This window comes from Rhinopithecus bieti, unplaced genomic scaffold, assembly GCF_001698545.2.
Source record: "Rhinopithecus bieti isolate Rb0 unplaced genomic scaffold, ASM169854v2 scaffold_19969, whole genome shotgun sequence".
Classification (NCBI taxonomy): domain Eukaryota; kingdom Metazoa; phylum Chordata; class Mammalia; order Primates; family Cercopithecidae; genus Rhinopithecus; species Rhinopithecus bieti.
The window spans coordinates 613,955-637,149 of NW_016810434.1; the positions used below are offsets into that span (position 1 = coordinate 613,955).

The 23,195-nt window shown below is 40.8% G+C and overlaps 1 protein-coding gene across 1 annotated transcript in view; it reads left to right on the forward strand.

The window, feature by feature from the left end:
• CFAP221 (cilia and flagella associated protein 221) overlaps positions 1 to 23,195 on the forward strand; it is a 123,180-nt gene that overhangs the window by 29,451 nt on the left and 70,534 nt on the right. Inside the window, exon 7 of the mRNA XM_017891994.1 lies at positions 15,275 to 15,378. Coding sequence (XP_017747483.1) covers positions 15,275 to 15,378 — 104 coding nt within the window. The remainder of the gene's footprint in view (positions 1 to 15,274; positions 15,379 to 23,195) is intronic.

Genomic DNA, 23,195 nt, shown 5'->3' on the forward strand with positions numbered 1-23,195 from the left:
GCATGTTCTCACTCATAGGTGGGAACTGAACAATGAGATCACTTGGACTCGGGAAGGGGAACATCACACACCGGGGCCTATCATGGGGAGGGGGGAGGGGGGAGGGATTGCATTGGGAGTTATAACTGCTTTAAATGACGAATTGATGGGTGCTGACGAGTTGATGGGTGCAGCACACCAACATGGCACAAGTATACATATGTAACAAACCTGCACGTTATGCACATGTACTCTAGAACTTAAAGTATAAAAAAAAAAAAGTATTGTAGATAAAATACAATCTCAATCTTCCTATAATAAGTAAATATGGATATGCTTATATTAGATACAGAAGTTTTATATTTTTCCAATCCCATGGTTCTAAAAAGGTTCATGTTAATTCATCATGCTCTGTAGTTTACCCAACAGCATCTTCCTGGTACCAGATAACTAGTTGAAACTTGGAGCAGGTCCGGTCGCTTGACCAGTTGCTCTCCCATCAACTCATTTTCCTTGCACCAAGCTGACTTTAACCAATTGGTTAGCATGCTCTAGACAAACCTGACTGAAACTCACCTGGGGAAGTGTGACAAATCCAGGAGAGGATCCACTATGGATCTGGTGGCTGAAGATCTGGTAAAATGATGCCATGGATAAGGCCACCATGGGCTCCTGCAGCAAGTGGCCCATGTACTCATCTCAGGGCTATAGAGGCTCTGCAGCCTGCAGGGCCACATTAACAACATTCACAGAAGAGGCTCCTGGCGACTCCATTCCAAAGCCAGGATACTTTAGCTTCTTGAACTTTTACGTCATAAGTTCAGAAATTTACCGAAGGATGCATATCCTTACTTAGTGAATCTTATGGCTCCTTTTAGAAAGCGTGGGAACAACCAAGGTCAGAATATGATGTTTGAGTGTAACCAAATTCTCCTTCTGCCCCTGGAGCTTAAAGCATCTGGGCCACATGGGAATGTGCATTCTTAAGCTACTGCTGAGAAGGAAGACTGATGGTGAGACTTTGCCCCCACATAGACAACCACCAGTCTTGAATTGTGCCAAAAAAGAGCCTCTAGGAGAGGGGACTGAGAACCAGCTGTAACTGGGTTAGAATGCTAGAATGCAGATGTCAGGAGAAGATGATCAAATTGATATTCACAAGTGTTTTTTGAAACCCTCCCTACTCGAAAAGAAAAAATTCACTTGTTTCAGCTTGTCAAGGGAAACACTGCTTACTTATATGAGGGACTCATTTTACATGCTTCAAGTTTGAAGTTGATGGAAAGGAACAGCAGCATTTTATGAAAGCATCTGACCAGGGTGACTTGAGCTTGCGACACAGTTGTTCTTTACTCTTACTCCTACTTGGGTGGAGGAATCCACAGTGAGCTTCTATTTCAAATTGATATTTGGATAAAACAATTCTTGTCATTTAACAACAGCCTAGCTGGGTACACCCGTAGTCTCAGCTACTCAGGAGGCTGAGGCAGGAGGATCGCTTGAGCCCAGGAGTTCGAGGATGTAGTGAGCTCTGATGGTGCCATTGCACTCCAGCCTGGGCAACAGAGTGAGACGTCATCACTAAGAAGTAAATAATTTTTAAAAAGCCTAAATGTTTATTATAGGAAAAATTTTTCCATACATTGTTGTGTAAAACTTCTTTAATTTAATATACCTTTGCTGACCTAATATCAATCTAGTTACTCATCTTGACCCAGTCTCTTTTATGAATTTTAGCAGAAAAAGAAAATCATCCAACCTCTAAACTATAGGGATCTGTCATGCAATAATAAAAGGGCATACATATTTCTTCCTTTCATTTACCGAAGTGGGCACCACCTTAAGATAGTCAACGAAAGGAACTTTCAGTGGAAGACTTGGGTTATTCTTTTCAAAATTTTCTCACAAAATGTTAAATTCTAGACTTGTGGTTCCTAGAGAAAGCAAGGGATAGACTGAAAAACCTAAGGTGAAGAAAAAAGCCTACCTTGAAAGTGGCAATACTCTGCTCTCCTCCCCTAGATTTTGTGCAGATGGGTCAATTGGTTTGCATGAGGCCAAGGGCTGGAGTGGTACAAATTTGGGAACAACATCTAGAGCAGATGATTGTATGTATCGGAGCAGTAGTTACAGGTGGAACCTTTTTCTTATTTAGGGTTTACTATCTAGTCTGTATAAATTCTTGGAATGATTCATTACATTCAACAGCATGTGCACATTGTGGCTTCTGTGAAACTACCAAGCTAGTATCAGTACTAAGAAGTAAGAAACTGTAAACTACTATTAGAAAAAGTGTTCATGGATGAATTCCCATGAATATTTGAGAGTATCACATAGGGAATTTCAGAGTCTGCCCACAGTACATTCCTGGAAGGAGCAAAGATGACAATTGTGGATGGCTTTTGGCCCTGGAGAGGCACCCCTACATTGAGAATGCTTTCTGGGTTCTCTTCCTCCTTGCCTGGTTAATACAGCTGTCAAATCTGACACCTAAACACTGCACAAGTAGCCACCTTTGGTCACTGCTGCAGCAGCAGCCCAGGTTTGTAGTATCTGCACACACATGCATGCACACACACACACACTCACATACATGCACTTTTAATATAGTTTCTACCATGTAATTATGTAATGCTTGTCAAAATATTTAGAATAGAGTAACTACCAACTCATTCACTGAACTGTGACTATAATTTCTCAAATAATTTTTTAAATTAAATCTGCCCCAAATTTCTCACCCCAGATTCTTATATACTGCAATTTCAAAACCACAAGTATTTGAATTTAAGTTGCTTTATTTTTAAAAAATGGATATCTTACTCCAGCACCAAGTGAGTTTCTTGTTTTAATTACTGCTAGTGGGTAAGGTATTGGGACCAGCAAACTGGCAGCTGCGGATCCTGCCTGCTGTTTCAGGCCACACACTATTATGGGTCATTTAGCTCTGAGGAAGTGTGGTTTGAAGATAGTCAGTGTGTGGTTTCTTCTGCTGCCTACTCTAAGAGAAAAGACTAGGAGCAGTTATTAGTGTGTCCTCTTATCTTTCCCCAATAAATGCTATAGTTTTCTCAACAAAAAAAGAAATTAGTCTGCAGGATGCTTTTCATATCCCTTCACGTCCACCTTCGCTGCCTGCCTCCCCTCGACCATGGCTTTCATTCCTTCTGCCAGCTCGCCCTGTTCTCGGGCCCCAGCCACAGGCCCTGCTCCCACCTCCAGTCGACCCTCCTGAATCTCCTTCCTTACCCCACCTTCCTCCATGTTATCTGCAACTCTGGTGAGGTGTAAAGAACTATTGTCAAATGTGTTAATTATATTTAATTTTTTAATAGGCATTTGATTTCACTCATATGAAGTACTTAGAATAAATTCATAGAGACAGAAAATAAAATGGTGGTTGCCCGGGGCTGTGGGGAAGCAGAATAGGGAGTTGGTGTTTAATGAATATAGCATTTCAGTTTTGCAAGATGAAAAAGTTTTGAGGGCAGACGGTGGTAATAGTTTCACAATAGCATGGTTGTACTTAATGCCACTGAATGGTACACTTAAAATGGTTAAAATAGTACATTTTATATTATGTATATTGTATCACAATCATTTTAAAACCTATGTTTTGGAAATATGAATAGTGTACATATGGTCTCTACAGATGACAGATATCATGTCATCCGGTCACCTCTAACTTGTTCTGAATTCAGTTCCTGTCCAGCTTCCAGAGAAATGCCTTCACTTCCTTTGCCAAGTATGAAGAGGTGGCCTTATTTGATTCAGGTTGTTCCCTAGTGTCTTCAGAATTCTTCCTTTTCTTAAACTGCTGGGACAGAGGTGAAGGTGGAGGGGTGGGAGCAGCTTTACCAATAGGTGGGACTAAATCAGGTTGAAGAGGGAACTGAACTAAGGGCTAGGAAGTCAAAGGTCAGGCCAGGAGAGAAACCGTCAGGCCCCCTTGACTCTTTCATTCCACCTACTATTTTTTTTTTAACCTTAAACTAAAGTTTTATTTGGGAATTTTAACTTCATTTCTTTTTCTTCAACTTTTATTTTAGGTTCGGGGATACATGCACGTATTTGTTACATAGGTAAACCCATTTCACAGGGGTTTATTGTACAGATCATTTCATTACCCAGGTACTATGCCTAGTACCTTTTACCCAGTAGTTATTTTTTCTGCCCCTCTCCCTCCTCTCACCCTCCAGTAGGCCCAGTGTGTAGTGTGTGTTGTTCACCTCTGTGTGTCCATGTGTTCTCGTCATTCAGCTCTCACTTACAAGTGAGAACATGCGGTATTTGATTTTCTGTTCCTGCGTTAGCTTGCTATTTGATTCCCTTTATCTCTAATACTGGTCTAAGCTTAATCTAAAATGAGGGTGGTGTTTAATTCTCTAGGTGGAAAAAATTAGTAAATGCCTGTTACGTGAACGTTTCTTTATGTAAATTTGTGTTTATCTTTATTTGACTATATCATTAAAGTTTATGGGTCTACCATACTTCTGGTCTGAGGCCCCAGTCCCCGTGAGATTGACTGTGTCTTTGAAAATAAGATACGCAACACAGGAAAGTTCAAAAGAACATAAATTATCTTAGATAAAAGAGCATTACTGAACCTATTTTGAAACCTATTTTACCCTCAGCTCTTTATAGCTCTTCAAATTGTTGTCTGTTTCTTTGGGGATTAGGGTTTAATCAGACAGCTAATATTGTGCCTTATTTCCTTCAGTTTTTGTTGATCACATTCTGAATATAGCAGTTTATATCTGAAGCTTAAATGAAAATAACTGGCAAGTTCCTTGACTTTCTTCCTTCTCTCTATGTGTATGCCGGTCCTTGAGAGGAAGTTGGTAACATTTTATAAAAGGTCTTGGCATTTGCCTCAGCTCCAGCTGCTATAGCAAATTCCCATAGACTGGGAGGCTTAAAGAACAGACATTTCTCACATATCTAGACTGAGAATTGTGAGATCAGGGACCAGCATGGCTGAGCTCTGGTGGGGCCCCTCTTCCGGCTTTCCTCACATGGGGTGGTGGGGAGGGGCTCCAGTCCCTTCCTCTTCCTAAAAGCACACTAATCCCATCGGGGGCGCCACCCTCATGACCTCATCTAAACCAAATCACCTTCCTGAGTCCCCACCTCCATCATGGGAATTGGGGCTTCCACATATGAATTTTGAGGAGACACAAACAGTCCATAGTGGGATGTTACAGTCCTTTTTTGATGTGCTTATTAGAGGAAATGCCCTCTAAAAAGCTTAACAAACCAAGGCACAGAGGGATCAGTTTCAAAGAGAGCAGCAGGAGGGAAGGGGACTGCAATGCAAACAGTGCAATGCCAGGAGATTTTCTGTAATATTAGAGACCTATGAGAGGGACTATAGTACAGCAGGTAAGAGCTTAGGTTCTAGAGACCTGGCTTGAAAACTCCACTTCACCATTTATTAACCATGTGACCTTGGACCTCTCTGTAGATCAGTTTATGCATCTATAAAATGAGGATAATAATAGTACTTACCTCAAAGCGTTGTTAAGAGAGTTAGATAACATATAAGCACAGCAGCTGGTACATATTAAGAGAGAGAACCAAAACGAAGACTTTAAAATTGCCAAATTAAGATTGCATCCAGAAATGGGGTAAGATAATCATTCGCTGAAGAACAAATGAAGCAGGAAAGAGAATGTTCTCTGGTTTCCTTTTTCTGTATAAAAACCACCCTGAAGGTAGTAGCTTAATATATTATAACAGTCATTTATTTTGCTCATGGATCTACAACTTGGGCATGGCCTAATGGGGAGTGCTCCTCTCTGCTCCATGCACAGTCAGCTGGGGCAGGTCAGCTGGGAGCTGAAAGACCCACTCTCAAGATGCTCCACTCAAATACTGGCTATTGTCTGGGAACTCAGATGGCCTGAGGGCTGGGAGTCTGGTTCTGTCCTGGTAGTTCTCTCCACAGGCTATGTGGGCTTCCTTACAACATGGTGACAAGGCTCTAGAATGACCATCTCAAGAGAAATGGAAGATACCAGTTGCTTAGGCCTTAGCCTTAAGAAACAGGTACAGCATGATTTCCACTGTTTTCTATTAGTTAAGTAGTCCTAGAGCCCAGAATCAAGGAAGAACACATAGACTCCATCTCTAAGTGGAAAGAGTGTTGAAGAGTTTGTAGACTTATTTGAAACCTGCCACAACGTGTAACCCCAAAGCCTACCCAAGCGCTGGATTATTTCGTGAGTCTTCTGTACCTTCGGAGGGGAAAGAATGGCACACGATATATCATTGTTGTCCACATCCTTTGATCTGTGAACGATTCTCATATCAATGAGCAGTTGACAATGGAAAAGTCCTACTAAATTGACTTCACCCTAAAATGAGATCACTGGGTCTATTAACTCCAAGCTTCACTTGGTATTGATACCACCACATGTTATTGTCTATGTTATAGTTTACCTTATCCATACATCTCTATGGAAAGGCTTTCTTTTATCTTGATGTTTCCCTCCAATTTCATACAAGTGAAATAACTAATGGTTAATTTATTGTGCCCTCTGCATCTAGTCATCATGGAAAAAGTTAGCATTTGTCATGCTTGTTGTCAGTTAACCTTCTTTTTCCAGAAAAGAAGCCAAATCCTATTATGGTAAAGTGTTCACTCTCCTCTCTAGATATTGGGATTTTTTAGTTAGAGAGTATATTTTAAATTAGAGAGTATATTTGATTTTATGTTAAAGTAAGTTCAAGATCACTTGTTCTAGAGGAAGGACAAGAAACAAACTTGAATTTCTATTAATTCATTTTATTATATTTACTTTCTGTAAGGCAAATTTGTGCTCTCTTTTAATAGGCATAAAATTTCCACATGATCGTAATATAAAAGTCTACTATTTAAAAGGTTTGAGTTCAATTTTATTCAAATAGGGGATAATTATTTTAAAGTATTTAATATATTTTTATGTATAGCCTTAGCATAATTGATAAAATGTTTAATAATAAGGTAACAGGGATAAAAGTTGTAGTTACTTCCAAAAGCACTAACATCTGCTTGCCTTAATATTTTAGTTGCCTGATTCCTATAAGTTACAGAAGAACTCTAATTCAGTATCCTATTTACTTCTGAGAAATAACAGACATGATATATATATATATGTATTTATGTTTCTTCATTATATATCAGATTAATGGTATTTAACAATGAGAATTTAGTAAAATATAAAATTCTACCCAGAATAAGATTCTGTCTCTTTAAATATGAAAAACTTCTAAATAAATTTCATATCAGCCAAAATTCCTTTTGACTCAAATTCATCTGAACTGTCTTTGATTTATGATTATGGTGGCCATGCAAACTAATTTGACATGCATAATATGCACGGCAGTAGTGAAAGCAGAAGTTCAGCAATTCCACTGAAAATTGTACTACTTGCACTGCTATATCTGCTTCTGAATTATGGTACTTGGAATTTTGTGCCCTTAAGGAACTGTTTGTTTTTCCAGACTGGCTAATGCATCAGGAACTTGGCTTCAGATAATTATTATTAAGCAAATACCCTGACACCTTTTCTATGGGATTTATCAGAGCTGTGAAATTAATTGAAGATTGAGTATATGTGACAAATGGGAAAAGCCCCAGGAGTTTTTGTTTGTTTCAATTCAGGAAAATGCAAACATGCAGCTTTTAGTAGAGGAGCAGTGAGTGTCAGACTTTGCTTTGCTGGGACAGCCTTGAGCACACCCCTGGGTTACTGACCTAGGGCAACACAGCCTGTGTGGCTATGTGAGTCCACTGGCCTCATCTTCAAAGACCGTATTTGGGCAGTTTAACACTTCACATTGCACATTACCCAAGGCCTACTTAGGTTCTGAGGGGCATAAATAGCTCACACGCATGTGTAACTAACTTGTAATGTTAGTTTTATCTACCCAGCGCTGGTAGAGTAGCTGACACTCAGTGGGACCTGAGCACCTATTAGGATGAATTGCCTTACCTTCATATATTCTGTTTTTCAGAATTAGGAAACATCTCAGAGAGTGAAGATTGACTGCATATCTCTAACAGAGCCTGATTTAAGATAAGATTTGTGAGTTCGGTAGAAAATCCTATGAAGTTTTTTCGTTTTACTGTTGACTGAAGACCATACCCTGTACGGTGACCCTTATTCAGAATTTTTATCAGAAACCTAGGGCCCCTGAACATGAGTATGTAAATTCTGATGCAGGCCTGTACCCTATCGGGGATCTCATGTGCTCACAGTACAGCTACGTTCCTCTCAGAGAGACGTCATCGCTAAGGAACGATGTTTTAAAAACAAATACCAGTGCAAATTAATTAGAAACAGGGCACTGCCTGACATTAGGAACTCTGCATTCAGACTGTAGATCTCTCAAAAGTACATTTAGAGACATCTGGTCAGGATGAAGCAGTGTGCTCACACTGCAATGAACCTTTTTTGTGCAAAATTCTAGTTAGTGACAAACAACATATAAAAAGAGACCTCCAAAAAGGCACACTCAGGCTCAGAAACAAGCCGAACAACTCCACAGAGCAGGAACAGCATAGAAATGCTGAGTGGGTTGCAGGGTGGAGCCACAGGCTAGCAGGCTCCAGGTTTTGAAGCAGTCAGGCAGTGTTGGAGACCACTCCATGGGGTAAAGGAGACCGCAAGTGTCTCACTGATTCAGGGGATCCGCACCTGGCCTGCAGCCAGGAGAAGAGGTAAGCTGCCCCACCTTTGCACTCCCCGTGAAAGGAAGCTGGAAACCTTCTGCTGACCTGTTGCCTGGACCTGGGGCCTTGTCCCTGGTTGTGGACAGAGGAAAGTGTAAAGGACAGTACTAACCAGCTTGTGGTGCAGAGGTGAGCCACGTTACCTGCTGGCCCAGTGACTGAGTTCACTGTAGCACTAAAATAGCTGGCTGGCAGGAGCCCCAATATGCAATTATAAAATTGAATGTAGATTAAATCCTTTTACTCAAAATGAGCCTGCAAATCCAAATTCCAAAACACATGAATAAATCTTGTGCTAAGAAAACCAAAACCCAACTATCAGAATATAATTGAATGAAATGAATTACTAAAAACAGTTTAATAAAACTTTAAAATAGATATACTTAGGATTCTCAATGAGATGATTGAGACAAACTTCCACTTTAAAATATCAAGAAATTATGAAACAAAATAGGTGGACATTTTCTTAAAGATCAGATAGATAAAACAACCAATTAGAAATCTTAAAATTCAAAATATAGACACCAAAACTGAAATCTCAATAAATTGAATAAACTCTTCACTGGACACAGTTGAAGAAAAGACTAATAGATTGGAAGATAGTAATAATACAGGAATTCACCCAGAATAGAGTATATAGAGATTACATTTTACATGAAGGGAAATTAGTGCATATGGAAGCTAGACTGAAAAACTCCAAGATATATGTGTCTAATAAATTAGAGTTCTGTCAGGAGAGAGTGGAGGGAATGGTACAGAATAATATCAAGCTTTTCAGAATTAAAGATAATTGTGAAGATTTGATAAGTGCATTCAAATATTAATATCTAGCAGGATAAAGATAAATTTCTACCTAGACACGTAAGAGTCAAGCTGCAGAGCATCAAGAATAAAGAGAAATCTTGCCTGTAATTCCAGCACTCTGGGAGGCCAAGGCAGGAGAATCACTTGAACCCAGGAGTTTGAGACCAACCTGGGCAACAAAGTGAGATCCCATCTCTATAAATAAATAAATAAACAAACAAACAAACAAATAAATAAGGAAAAAAAAGAGAAACCTTAAAAAGCTGCCAGAGAGAAAAGAGTGATAATCTACAAAAAAAATGACAACAGTTCTTCATCAGCAACAAACAATTAAAGAAAGATGTGGAGTAAATATTTTCAAAATGCCAAGGGAAAATAAACAGTCAACCTAAAATTTTTCCCAAGGAAGACAATAAAAAATAAGTTTATTTACATAAGAATTTCCCACACACAATCCTCACTAAAAGAAAATTTAAAAGGCATATGCCAGCAAGAAGAAAAACATATTCAGAAAGTAGCCATGGGAATCGAAAGCGAATGGCAAACACCAAAATTAATGACATATGTTGGTAAATTTAATTAATTAACCATTTTTAAAAGTCAGTATTTTTTGTTGTTTAAGCTAAAGCTACAACTCAACATAGTACATACAAGATGGAGGGGTAAGAAAGAGTCTTCAATAGGCAGGTAGGGTTGGCCACACTGTATTTGGGAGGATAGAAATACTAGATAGGTTTAGACTTTGTTGGGAATTTTCAGTAAGTAAGACATATCTCTCTTTTTTTTTTTTGACAGGGCCTGTGCTCTGTCACCCAGGCTGGAGTGCAGTGATGCGGTCTCCGCTCATTGGAACCTCTGCTTTCCAGGCTCCAGCCATTTGCCCATCTCAGCCTCCCAAGCAGCTCGGACTACAGGCACACGCAACTGCACCCAGCTAATTTTTGTATTTTTTGTAGAGATGGGGTTTTGCTACGTTGCCCAGGCTAGTCTTGAAGTCCTCAGTTCAAGTGGTCTGCCCACCTCAGCCTCCCAAAGTGCTTGGATTACAGGCATGAGCCACAGCACCCAGCTGTCAATAAGACATATCTTTTAAAAATTTAGAGTAATAATTAAAATTATAGAAATGCAATCTATAGCTGCCAAGTCATAGGAGGAAAAAAAGTAGAAATATAAAAGCAATCAGTCCAGCAAGAGGCAAAAGAACAAAAATGAAGCAAAGATGTTTTTTAGAAAACACAAAACAAGATGGTAGAAATAAGTTCAAATATATCTATTATTAATTGTAACAAATGAAAACTGATTAAATTCACCTATTAAAATGAAAAGGTTATCCCACCTGCTAAACATTTTTTAATGCAGCTATATCCTGCTTTCTGGAAACACACCTAAAATAAAACTTTTCAGGAAGTTTGAAAATGAAGGAATGGAAGAAGTATGTATACCAAGCAAATTTTAACAAAAAGAAAACTCCTTCATGATTAAGTGGAAAAAAAGTTTAGAAATAGGAGAAAATTTCCTTGACCTGATAAAGGCTATCACAAACTTTCTAGAAACATCATTCTTAGTGGTAAAAATTAAAGTATGTCCAATAAAGTCAAAATAAGAAAAAGATACTCTTCACTTCAATTCAGTATTATACTAGAAGTCATCAATGCAATGATCAGAAAAAAATATATGAGTTATAAGAGTTGGGGAAAAGTAAATAGGAAAGAGTCTCTCTCTTTTTTTTTATTTATTTATTTTTATTTTTTATTTTATTATTTTTTTTTTGAGACGCAGGTCTCGCTCTGTCCACCCAGGCTGGAGTGCAGTGGCCGGATCTCAGCTCACTGCAGCTCCGCCTCCTGGGTTTACGCCATTCTCTGGCCTCCAGCCTCCGAGTAGCCTGGGGGATACAGGCGCCACACCTCGTTGCCCAGCTAGTTGTTTGTATTTTTTTAGTAGAGACGGGTTTCACCATGTTAGCCAGGCATGGGTTCGATCTCCCTGACTCGTGATCCGCCCATCTCGGGCCTCCCAAAGTGCTGGATTACAGGCTTGAGTCCACCGCGCCCGGGCCTTTTTTTTTTTTTTTAGACTTTATGATTACACTTAGGATTATAGGGTGCAAGCCACTGTGCCTGGCCTAGACTGTATAATTTTCTACATAGAAAATCTGAAGAAATCTACAGATAAACTTTTACAACCCATAAAAGACTTTAGCAGGGTTTTAGATCAAAATCCAACAGTAGCATTGCAATACACTAGTAATAATGAATTATAAAAGACAAACATTCCATTCACTATGTCACAGAAGCTATAAGATACCTGGTGCTATGGTCTGAATGTTTGTTTCCCCCTCAAAATGCATGTGTTTAAATCTAACCCCCAAGGTGATATATTAGGATGTGGGGCCTTTGGGAGGTGATGAAGCCATGAGGGCAAAGCCCTCATGAACAGGATTAGTGTCCTCATAAAAGAGATCTGGAGAGCTCCATAGCCCCTTCCATTATGCAAAGACACAGTGAAAAGATGGTCATCTATGAACCAGGAAGTGGGCCTGCACCAGACACGAAATCTGCCGGCACCTTGATCTTAGACTTCCCGGCCTCCAGAACTGTGAGGAATAAATTTCTATTGTTCATAAGCCACCCAGTCTATGGTATTCTGTGATAGCAACCCAAACATACCAAAACACCTAGGGAAAAACTTAACCAAAATGTATAAGCTCACTATGGAGACACTTATAAAATTTGATTGAGGACATAAAATTAAACCTTAATAAATTAGAGACATACCGTGTTTATAGTTTAGAACAGATTTCAATTTTCTCCACAACAATGATTGATAAAACTGACTACCTTAAAATTAAAAATTTATGTCCAACAAAAACACCATAAATAAGTCAAAAAATAAACTATGGTTTGGAAAAGATACTTGCAATGCATATAATTAACTAAATTAATATTAGAATTTACAAATGAGGCCAGGCATGGTGGCTCATGCATGTAATCCCAGCATTTTGGGAGGCCAAAGCAAGAGGATCACTTGAGCCCAGGAGTTTGAGACAAGCGCGGGAACATAGTGGGAACTCATCTCTACAAAAAATTTAAAAACTAGTTAGGCATGGTGGTGCATACCTGTGGTCCCAGCTACTCAGGAGACTGAGGTGGGAGGATCACTTGAGCCCAGAACATCAAGGCTGCAGTGAGCTATGATTATGCCACTGCACTCCAGACTGGGTGACAAAGTGAGACTCTGTCTCAAAAAAAAAAAAAAAAAAAAAAAAAGAATTTACAAATGAATAAGAGAACAAAACAACTGAATAGAGACATGGGCAAAGGATATGCACAGGCAATTCACAGGAGAGGGAACCCAAATGAATAAACAGGAACAGAAGCTTAACCTCAAAAGAATGAGAATGAAAGTGAAATGAGATGCCATTTCACCTCCAACAGGTTGACAGACGTTAAAATGACTGAGAATCCTAAATGTTGATAAGCAACAGAAACCCTCCTATTCTGCTAGTAAAAGTGTAAATTGGTAAAGGGCTTTGAAAAATATCTTAGTCGTATCTAGTGAATTTAATATTTTTACTTTGCTACTAATCAGAAATCCCGTTTGGGGTTATTCCTAAAGTAGCTCTACTGCAGGTGCACATGGAGTCATGCAGTAGGATCTTCACTGCCACATTGCAATAGTGAAAAAATGCAAACAACCGAAATGCCCATCAACAGGAGAGTGGCTGAATAAAGTGTGGTATGATTATATAATGGAATACTTTCACTAGTTAAAATGAATGAACAGATCTTTACATATTTCCATGGATAAGTCTCAAAAACGTAGTGTTGAGCAAAAATAACAAGTTTCAGAGCACTATTGTTAAAAACAAACAATATACTATATATTTTATGCATACCACATATTGTATGCATACATATGTAAGTAGTAATTACTAGAATGCATGAGAATGGTAGAACAGTGATTACAGGGTAGGGGTCACTTATAAAATTTGATTGAGGACATAAAATTAAACCTGAATAAATTAGAGACATGCCATGTTCATAGTTTGGAACAGATTTTAATTTTCTCCAAAATAAAGATTGATAAAACTGACTATCTTAAAGCAGGGAGGAAGAGAGAGAATTGGGGAAGGAGCTACAGGGAGCTTCAACTCTTTTGTAATGTTTTATTTCTTTAAAAACATAATGCTGATATGCCCAAAGCGAAAGATTTGTTAGAGCTCAGTAGTAGATAAAGGGGTTGTTATTTTATTGTTCTGTACATTTTTCTTTATGTTTGAAATATTTCACAGATTTTTTAAAGATAGTGAATTTTAAAGCCAAATAAAAATGTTTTGGGCATAATTTTAAAAGCCACATGTGAGTTATATCATATCCCCAAAATTGCTACTGAAAAAAGGGTTATTTTGCTTCACACCAACAAATATTTGTTGAGCCTTTGGTCCATGCGACACTCTGGGATACACTGGAGACCCAAATGGACCTGGTCTCTGCCTTCATAGGACTCTGAATCTCCAGGGAAGACAGACTCTGGGCAGGTAGGGAAGCCTGTCATTATTGGAGAAGTCCACAGACAGATGGGTTCGGATGGGTCCTGCCTGGAAAGTAGAGCCCAGCTGGCCTGGCAGCTCTGCTCAAACCAGATTACAACTGTGTTCTCCTGGGAGTATGACCTGGAAAATGAGAGGGGATGAGCAGTTGGCAGGGAGGCCAGAAGCTAAAAGGATAAGAGGCAGGGTCAGCCTCGAGGCAGGAGGGCTGTGATGGGGTGAGGGCTCAGAAGGCGTGGGGTAGAGAAGAGATGTACAGAGTCAAAGATGAAACTAGCTGGTGGCTGAAGGAGAAGGGAGGGGGTGCAAACAAATCAGGAATGCAGGGAGTGGATGGGTCACTTGAAAGGAGGCACTTGACTTCCAACTGCTGCAAGGGGACCTGATAACCTGCCCCCAGCACTGCACAGGACGTAGAATTACCCTGGAAACTCTGCTCCCCCAGGCAGTCAACTCTAGCTGACTTGGATTGCCCTGGTGGAAGGACAGGACTTTATGGGAAGCATGGGGCACTCCAAGAAATGCTACCGCTGCCACAGCTCCTGGGGTGCTGTAAGCAACAGCTTCAAGCTAGCTTAGAAGTCCGCCTTGTCTTGGGGTGACAGACCATTTCTGAGTACATAGACCTCTTCCACGTTCTCTAATGGTTGCTGGACTTCTGACCAAATAAAGAGTACCTAGCCTATTTCAATCAAGCACAGCCCACGGTGTGATTTCTTCCATGCTGTCCCATCCAGGCTCTATGAAGGGCCAGGGGTCTCCCAGGCTTTCTCTGAGCCCATCTGTTTGGCCTTTCCTTGGTTTGGTGAGGCCGAGCTGTGTGGTAGAGCCTGCCTTTTCCCTATCACTGCAACTCTGGAAGATAAACCTAACAGTACTCGAGGGGTAGCAAGGACAGTGGTGTGAGGAGTATGGACACCCAGCACAATCAACTGCGTTAGATCCCGGTTCTGCCACTAACTAACTACATCGCCTCATGTGGAACACTTACCCTCTCTTGTGCCTCAGTTTCCTCTTCTGTAAGTGGGGATAATCACGGCACCATCTCATAGGATTAAAATAGTTACTACATGGAAAATGCATGGGATTACTCCTGGCACACAGGAAGTGCCAGATCAGCATTGGCCGTCATCATCATTTATTACATAACTTGAGTCTCCATTCCTTGCTACCAAAAGAACCAGTTATACAGAAAATAATATTTTATTTTCTGTTTTGTTTTGCAGCAAAAGTTATGTTATTCCTTTGCAGTGCAGCTGCCCTGTAGATTTTGAGTTCTATATCACTTTGATTCAGTCTCATCAAGCCTTTGCTATTGAGCCAACATCAGGTAAGGAGTGTGAAGATTTCAGGTTTCCTGGCTCACGCCTGTAATCCCAGCACTTTGGGAGGCCGAGGCGGGCAGATCACGAGATCAGGAGATCGAGACCATCCTGGCTAGCACAGTGAAACCCTGTCTCTACTAAAAATATAAAAAATTAGCCGGGTGTAGTGGCGGGCGCCTGTAGTCCCAGCTGCTCTGGAGGCTGAGGCAGGAGAATGGTGTGAACCCGGGAGGCGGAGCCTGCAGTGAGCAGAGATCACGCCACTGCACTCCAGCCTGGGCGACAGAGCGAGACTCCGTCTCAAAAAAAAAAAGATTTCAAGTTTCCAATTTCTTTTGAGTTCTCGGGTCAAAGAGAGGATTTGAAAAGTAGGTGTCAAGTTCTAAAAACAAGAATAAGCTGCACTCAAAAGTTATGTTTTCAAGCACATAACAGTAATGAATTTTACGCATAACTGACATGATGTAAAATGGAATTGGACACGTCAGAAAAATGACACTTTGGGATCATTTGTATCATGCAGATAATTTTTAACAATGTTCAGGTAAGTTTCTTCCAAGATCGAAACTTAAAATCAGAAATTGATCCATTTCCATTCTAAGTTCGGCTCCTGGTGCATCCTTGGTTTTGTATCCACCTTATAATTTGATTTCAGATAAAATAGGAATCTTCTTTCTTCCAGAGCTTTTAGAATCTTAGTGAAGGGTCTGATGAATTTGTCTCATTTGTAGTGTGGACAGTGTGTTTTTGCATGCCCCAGAGGACACAGATCGCTAGGCTGCTAAGGACATTTGAAAGTGAGATTTTACGCCTAAAGTAATCTCTGCTTCCCAGTTCCTATCTCTTGATATTTAGGTTTGGGATTCAAGTATCTGTCCACAGTGGTCTACTGTGGTCTACTGTGGACAGAGATTTAAAATTGTTAAATTTAAACAATTTAACAATTGCTAAAATGGTTTTAAGTCTACGTATTCATTTGTTTACAACTCTTTCAGTACTGCAAGTACACATTGTGTCCGACAAATGAGTGTTTAAAGCAGAAACTGTGAATTAATTCTAAATTGTGAAATGTACATAGATTATTTTCTAGAGGACCAGGAGCCATTCTGAGATTTTTTTTAAAATATAAGGTAACCACTGTTTACATTGCAAAAAAACAGGACTTGATTCTCTTTTCAGAGAGAAAAGGCTTATTATTTTCAGCTGTGTGGGCCTAAAAAAGAGGGGAAAATAAGTGGTCACTAAAATTATACTAAACAAGATAATATTTCAGATGTTAAGTATAGTTGATATTCTCACAGTAGGTTTCCTGTGGGTCCCTGCCCCTCTGATGGTCTGTAATTCTGTTAAGTTCCATGGGCAGAAGGGACCACTACAATTTCTGAGCAGTCATGATGGGAGCTGTTTTAGACAGGTCAGTGTGCAGGTTTACAGGTATGACTGAGGTGGGTACAGACAGGAGTCCAGGAATTCGTGGTGTTGGAATGAACTCACGTAGCACTTGAGATCTTGAAGTGAGCTAACATCAGTAACCAGGAAAAGGAAGAAAAACTTGATAGCTTATGGCCTAGCCATACTTCTCTAAAAAACAGTGACCTAAGACTCAGAATATTAATTTACCCAGAGGGTTTTGAAACACAACATATTCAAAATCAGGGTAGTACGTAGATCATAAAATACAGCATTAAGCAGAATTGACTGACAACTATGTATGACACACTTAAAAAAATCATGCAGGCCTTTCCCCCAGTGCTCGGATTATAAAATGCGGAGCCACATAATTCAGACAAATGCATGATACATGAGATACTTTGTCTGATTCATCAGATGAGAGTTTGTGGTTGTTTTGGTAATTTATTTATTACTTAATATTTTGAATTTGTCCTTTAAGTGAAATTAAATTGAATGTACCAGTTTGGAGTTGAGAGAGAGGGGAGTGCTAGGGACATACACTTGGGTGTCACTGGGTGTTGTACATTTATTTGTACAGCCATGGGACTGGACGTGAGGTCACCTTGGGAGTGAATGTGGATAGAGAAGTGGACCAAGGACCACTCAGACACTCAGAGGACAGCAAGGGGAAGTGGATCCAGGAACAAAGAAAGACCAAGGAAGAAAATCAGGAAAGTGCAGTGCAAAAGAAGAGAATGAAGGAAAGAAGGAAAGAAGCCCGGCCAGCCAGGGCTCTTGATCTTTGGGATCCGACTTTTGCTGGTTTGAATGACCTGCATTGTGTGGATGGTGCTGCTGATGTGGCATTCCAAACTGGTCTCATGGGCTCTGCCCTTCAGCCTCCTCAGTAGCTATTTTATGAATCTCAGGCCATCGTTGCTCCACCAGTCTCAGGAACGTTCTTGGTTTGGTTCCCACTTTGATGATGTATCAGTACATCTTTGGCTGTTACACTTTTGAGGTTCCAGAACTTCACCTGCAGTGAAGAAAGCCTTGGCTGCCTGGAGAGTGAGTGCAGCTCTGACGATCTTTGTGCTCACTGGGCTGCTGACTTGCCAGGTATTTGGCTTGACTCGGAGGCCATACAGCTGGACAGTCATGGATGGCTTTTTGGCCACAAGGCATTATTGCCTCCGTTTTACAAACTGGGTTCAGATAGACTAAGAAACTGGGCTAATTTTACACAGTTAGCATGTGTATTTGTAGACACTGTTTCAAGCACGTGTTTGATAACTGATTTCTAAAAGACTTGGGACATCCGTAGTCTGCTAGGTTATGAAGCCATATCTTCTCTAGGAACTAGAAGCGTCATCTGCGCATACCTTCCAGGCATGTTATGCTCAAGTTTGCCAAATGAAAACACAATTTGAATCAAGCTATTAAAAATTCTATTTATAAGGTATGCCCTCAACTTGAACTCAACTGGCCATTGTTAAGATGCTGTTGTGCCCTGTAGTTGTCAAAAGCTGGACCTGCTGTTGTTGGGGCCAAGATATTCCTGAGACTGGAGAAAATGAATAAAAGATTTTATGACCTTCCTGTACTGCTGACCAGAAATCATATGCAACCAAAACTTCAAGAACACTCTGTTGATAATTTTGGAAGAGCCAGCAATACATGACTTTGGCCAAGATTTTTTTTTTCCGTGAACTCTGAAGAGAAGTATTGACCAAGATCTTATTAGCGTCGGAGATCAGGCAAATGGCACAAAAAAATTGTTGAACTTGTCTACTTATCACTATTTTGTGATCCTGGACATTCCCTTGTTGTCACTTGTGCTAAGGAAGAATTCATTTAACTCATATAAATGGTAAATTATAGCATTAAATGGCTGGCTAAGCAAGACTTCCTTGGGGGCTGTTGCTTAGAGTTCTTATATAAAGTTTCATTAAGTTCATTCTCTCTTTTTTAATTATAAGAAATATATAAGCCACTTACAAATAATTTTATATTTTGCATTTTCTTCTGAAATGCACATTTTTTTACAACTTTATATCAGTTTGGGAATAAACCCAGAGCCTCTGCCCTTGCTTTGGCCTCAAACCACTTTTTGGTTCTAGACATTACCTGGGGGCCACCAATCCAACAGGAAGCACCTTCTAGCAAAGAACAAATTCCCATCCTCCAGCATGAGCACAAAGACACCAAGAGCAGGGTAACCTGCCTGTCGAGGTTCAAGCCACTCTCATGCAGCACCTGCTCTGGGCAGCCTGTCTGGACTTGCCCATAGTCCAATCATGCCATCTCAGCTGGGCTCAGCCATACTCCTGGCTGTACCTGCCACTGTGCTGTCCACACACCAGCATTTACCCACTCACATTTCAAAAGGGAGCATGTGCTGGTTCCTTTTTGCCTTTTTTCTCCAAAGGCCCGTTGGCCCCTGGCTGAGGTAGTTTATCACATAATAAGCCCTCCCTGCAGGGTCCAGCAGCCTTTGTGAATCCAGGGCAGAGCCATTACATCCACAGGGGATAATGATGAGGGGAGGTTTCGCCTGCTTCTCCTCCCTGCCTCACTGTACTCTTGCGGACAGGTGAGACAAAGAACCCCAAACCCCAGCACAAACTGTGCAGGGGACAGATCAGGATTGTCAAGGGGAGGGTAAGACTGGATCTCCAGCACACAGCGCAGGCCCCCATAAAATGCTTCTTGCTGGTAGTTAGGACCACGGTGAACAGCCTCATCTCAGAAAACATATACTGGCTGTATGACTGCTTACAGAAATGACAACATGCAGGTCTTTGGCAAGGTTCACTTCCAACAAGTAATGGAAATTAGTGAGATAACCAGCAAAGGGCCTCTGATAATGATAGCCTTCCGGGTCAGCAAATGGAGGAACAGCCGGGGGCCATATGCAGGGTTGGAAAAGAGTCCTCATGAGAGGTAAAATCGAGAGATCAAACCTTTAAAAGATTTTCCAAAGCACCAAACCCAATAGTGAGGAAGGGGAGAATAATTAGGGATAGTTAATATATGAGATGCAAATGAGTTCCCTAGCTTTTAGAGGATGTAGGTAATTAATGACACACTGAAGAAGTCAGGAAAAGCTAGACAGACAGGTGGCAATTTTCTATCACATTGGTAGCAATAGTCAGTTTTACCTGGTGCTCAATATACCCTTGATGGGTGTCTGGTTGCACACAGCATGGCTGGCGTGATGTTCATAATTGCTTCTATTTACTGATTGTTAGCCACATGCCAGGTGCTGTGCTAAGCACATCACATGCACTATCTCATTGAATTCCATAACCCTGTCCAAGAGGACCATTTGATGGGCTGTCATGGGCTGGTTGAGCTCAGTTGACCACAGCAGCAGTCAGTGAACTTGACCCAGAGGACAATGCCTGTACTTTAATGAAACTCTTACCTCACACCTCTACTGCCCATACAGAAGTACTTGTTCCAGCAAAGCCAGGAAGAAGTCAGAGATGGTTTGGCCCAGTCTCTCACCCTGCTGGGAAAGCCAGTCTTCCAGGAGGCTGGAAGAGAATGCGGCTTTCATGAAAGACAGCAGGCACTTCTGCGGGTCCCACAACGCTGGTCTGGGGTAGGTGCCATGCCAGAAAACAGGCAACAGCAATAACGGGAAAAAAAGAGCCACTCCAGGTGTAAATAAGTATAGAAGAAATGAGGTTCAGCAAATACAAATATTCCTTTAAAAATGTCTTTATAGAAAATGAAATGTGTTTATTATTTAAAAATTAAAACACTGAAGAAAAGTACCAAATCCTAGTTGAAAAAACATTACCAAGAATCTCACCACTCCAGAAATAACTATCATGAACATTTAACTATCCCTGCAGATACCTCTCTGTGCTTATGTACAAAGAGGAGAAAGAGGAAGGCTGGAAGCATGCAATGATGCAGGGACACAGAATACTACAAGAAAACTTGGGTCATATGATATGTAAAAATGCTGTTACTTGATATTGACTGAAGAAAAACAAGTGAAGCTAAAAGGAATTGGTGAACTTCCTTGGTATATGCAATATTCATTCCTAAAATGTGTTGCTGAAATTAAGAAAAGAGATAATGAGAGCATTAAGAGGTCAGAGCCACTGTCTTCTTCATCTGTGTGCCTCATCTTCAGCTGGAATCTTGGCCATGGAAAATGGGAAACAGCATGCATGTACTCTCTCCCTTCCCTCTTGGAACTCCCAGCTTTGTCTTACCCTTCTATGTTGTCTATAGCATTTATATTCTCTTCTGTGACCATGAATGCCATAGCTGTTTAGTTTCTATTGAAATGGAGCCACAGATTTCACCTCTATTCTTCATTCCATGTTCTTTACATTCCCAAATTCTTCACTTGGGTTTTTCTGGCTGTCTGGATGCTGTCACCTAGTGGCGTGTTAACCAGAGGCTCCTGGGGCTGCATGCCTGAGTGCTCGCATGTTTGACAGTGTCTCTCTGCTATCTGCAATCTTGAAAGACAACCTGGTGAGGTATAACAGTCTTGGTTTCCAACTTGGTCTATCTCAGAACTTGGTAGACCTTGCTGATTGTCCCCGGCTTTGGCTTTGCTAGGAATTTGGAGGCTAGGCTGAGTTGTTCCCCATCGAAGGTGAATTCTGGATGCCCTCAGAAATTTTGTTTTTAGTCTTGAGGTTAAGCAATTCACCAGCATATGTATTGGTGTTTTCTGCATCATTTTTGTCCCCTGGAACGTGGCATGTCCTTTTGATCTGGAGAAAAACGACTTTGTTATTTTGGGAAATGTTTCAACTCGTAAAACCTTGAATGTTTTCATGTTCTATTTGCTTTGTTCTCTTCCTCAGGAATACCAATTATATGTGTATATTGGTTCTCCTTTGGCTTCAGTATCTATTATCTGCTTTAAAATAATTTCATTTTGTGTGGATTTCTCATTCCTACCTGCCACATCCTTACCTGTGTTTTCAGTGTGTGTGTATGTGTGTGCATGTATGTGGTATTTGCATGAGTGTGATGTATATATATGAGTGCGTGTTTATTGTTGTTCTTTTGCTGAAGTTTCCACCTTAGTGCCTGTGTTAGTCTGTGTGTTGCTATAAAGGAATATCTGAAGCTTGGTAATTTATTTTCTAAAAAAGCGGTTTAATTGGGTCTGCAGGATGTACAGGAAGCATGGTGCTGGCATCTGCTCCTAGTGAGGCCTCAGGAAGCTTCTAACTATGGCAGAAGGCAAAAAGAGAGCAGACGGTATCAGATAGTGAGAGAGGGAGGAAGAGAGAGGTGGGGAGGTGCAGGTTCCTTAAACACCAGCTCTCATGTGAACTCGGGGCAAGAACTCACTCATCAGCAAGAGATGGTGCTCAGCCATTCATAAGGGATCCACCCACATGACCCAACACCTTCCCCGAGGCCCCACCTCCAACAATGGGAATCACATTTCAACATGAGATTTGCAGGGGACAAACATCCAAACCATATCATACGGTTCCTTTTCTTTTTCCATGCGTTTCCTGAGCTCTACCAGTTCTCTTTTCGTCTCCTTCGAGTGTGTTCTTACATTGCTTCCTTGAATTCTGTTGACTGTTCCTGTGACAAGGCCATACTGTCTGTTTTCTTTAAGACTCTGGTGAACTACCTGTGTCCTGAGGTTGTCCTCTTATCATGTGTATTTTTTTTTTTTTTGAAACAGAGTCTCGCTCTGTCACCAGGCTGGAGTGCAGTAGTGTGATCTTGGCTCACTGCAACCTCTGCCTCCCGGGTTCAAGTGATCCTCCTGCCTCAGCCTCCTGAGTAGCTGGGGCTGTAGGAGCCCACCACCACGCCTGGCTAATTTTTTTGTTGTTGTTGTAGTTTTAGTAGAGATGGGGTTTCACCACATTGTTCAGGCTAGTCTTGAACTCCTGACCACGATCGTGATCCACCCTCCTCGGCCTCCCAAAGTGCTGGGGGGGGCGGGATTATAGGCGTGAGCCACCGCACCCAGTCATCGTGTGTATTCTTTATGTGATTTTGTTTCTGTTCCTCTCCTCCTTCAAAAAGTATTAATTTTTAATTTTGCAGTTTACATGTACAGCACCTGTGGTGTTCTATTCAGCACTCTGCTCAATGTTGAGTAGAGCCTGCCACCAGCAAAAGAATAATGTGGAAGAAGGGATAATAATTTGAAGAGCTAATGCTTACATCATGCTTACCATGTGCCAGACACTTCTCTGGATGCATAAACTCATTTAATACCCCAACAACTCTTATGAAGTGGATTCTATTATTCTGTCCACTTCACTGATGAGGAAGGTGAGGTACGGAGTGTTATGTAGGTTGCATAAGGGCACAGAGTTGGGAAGCAGCAGAGCTGGGGTTGCAATGCAGGGAACCCAGCCCCACAGTCTGTGTGTTCAAGCCCTCTGAGAGAATGTCTCCCATCTCTGCTCAGTGGTCA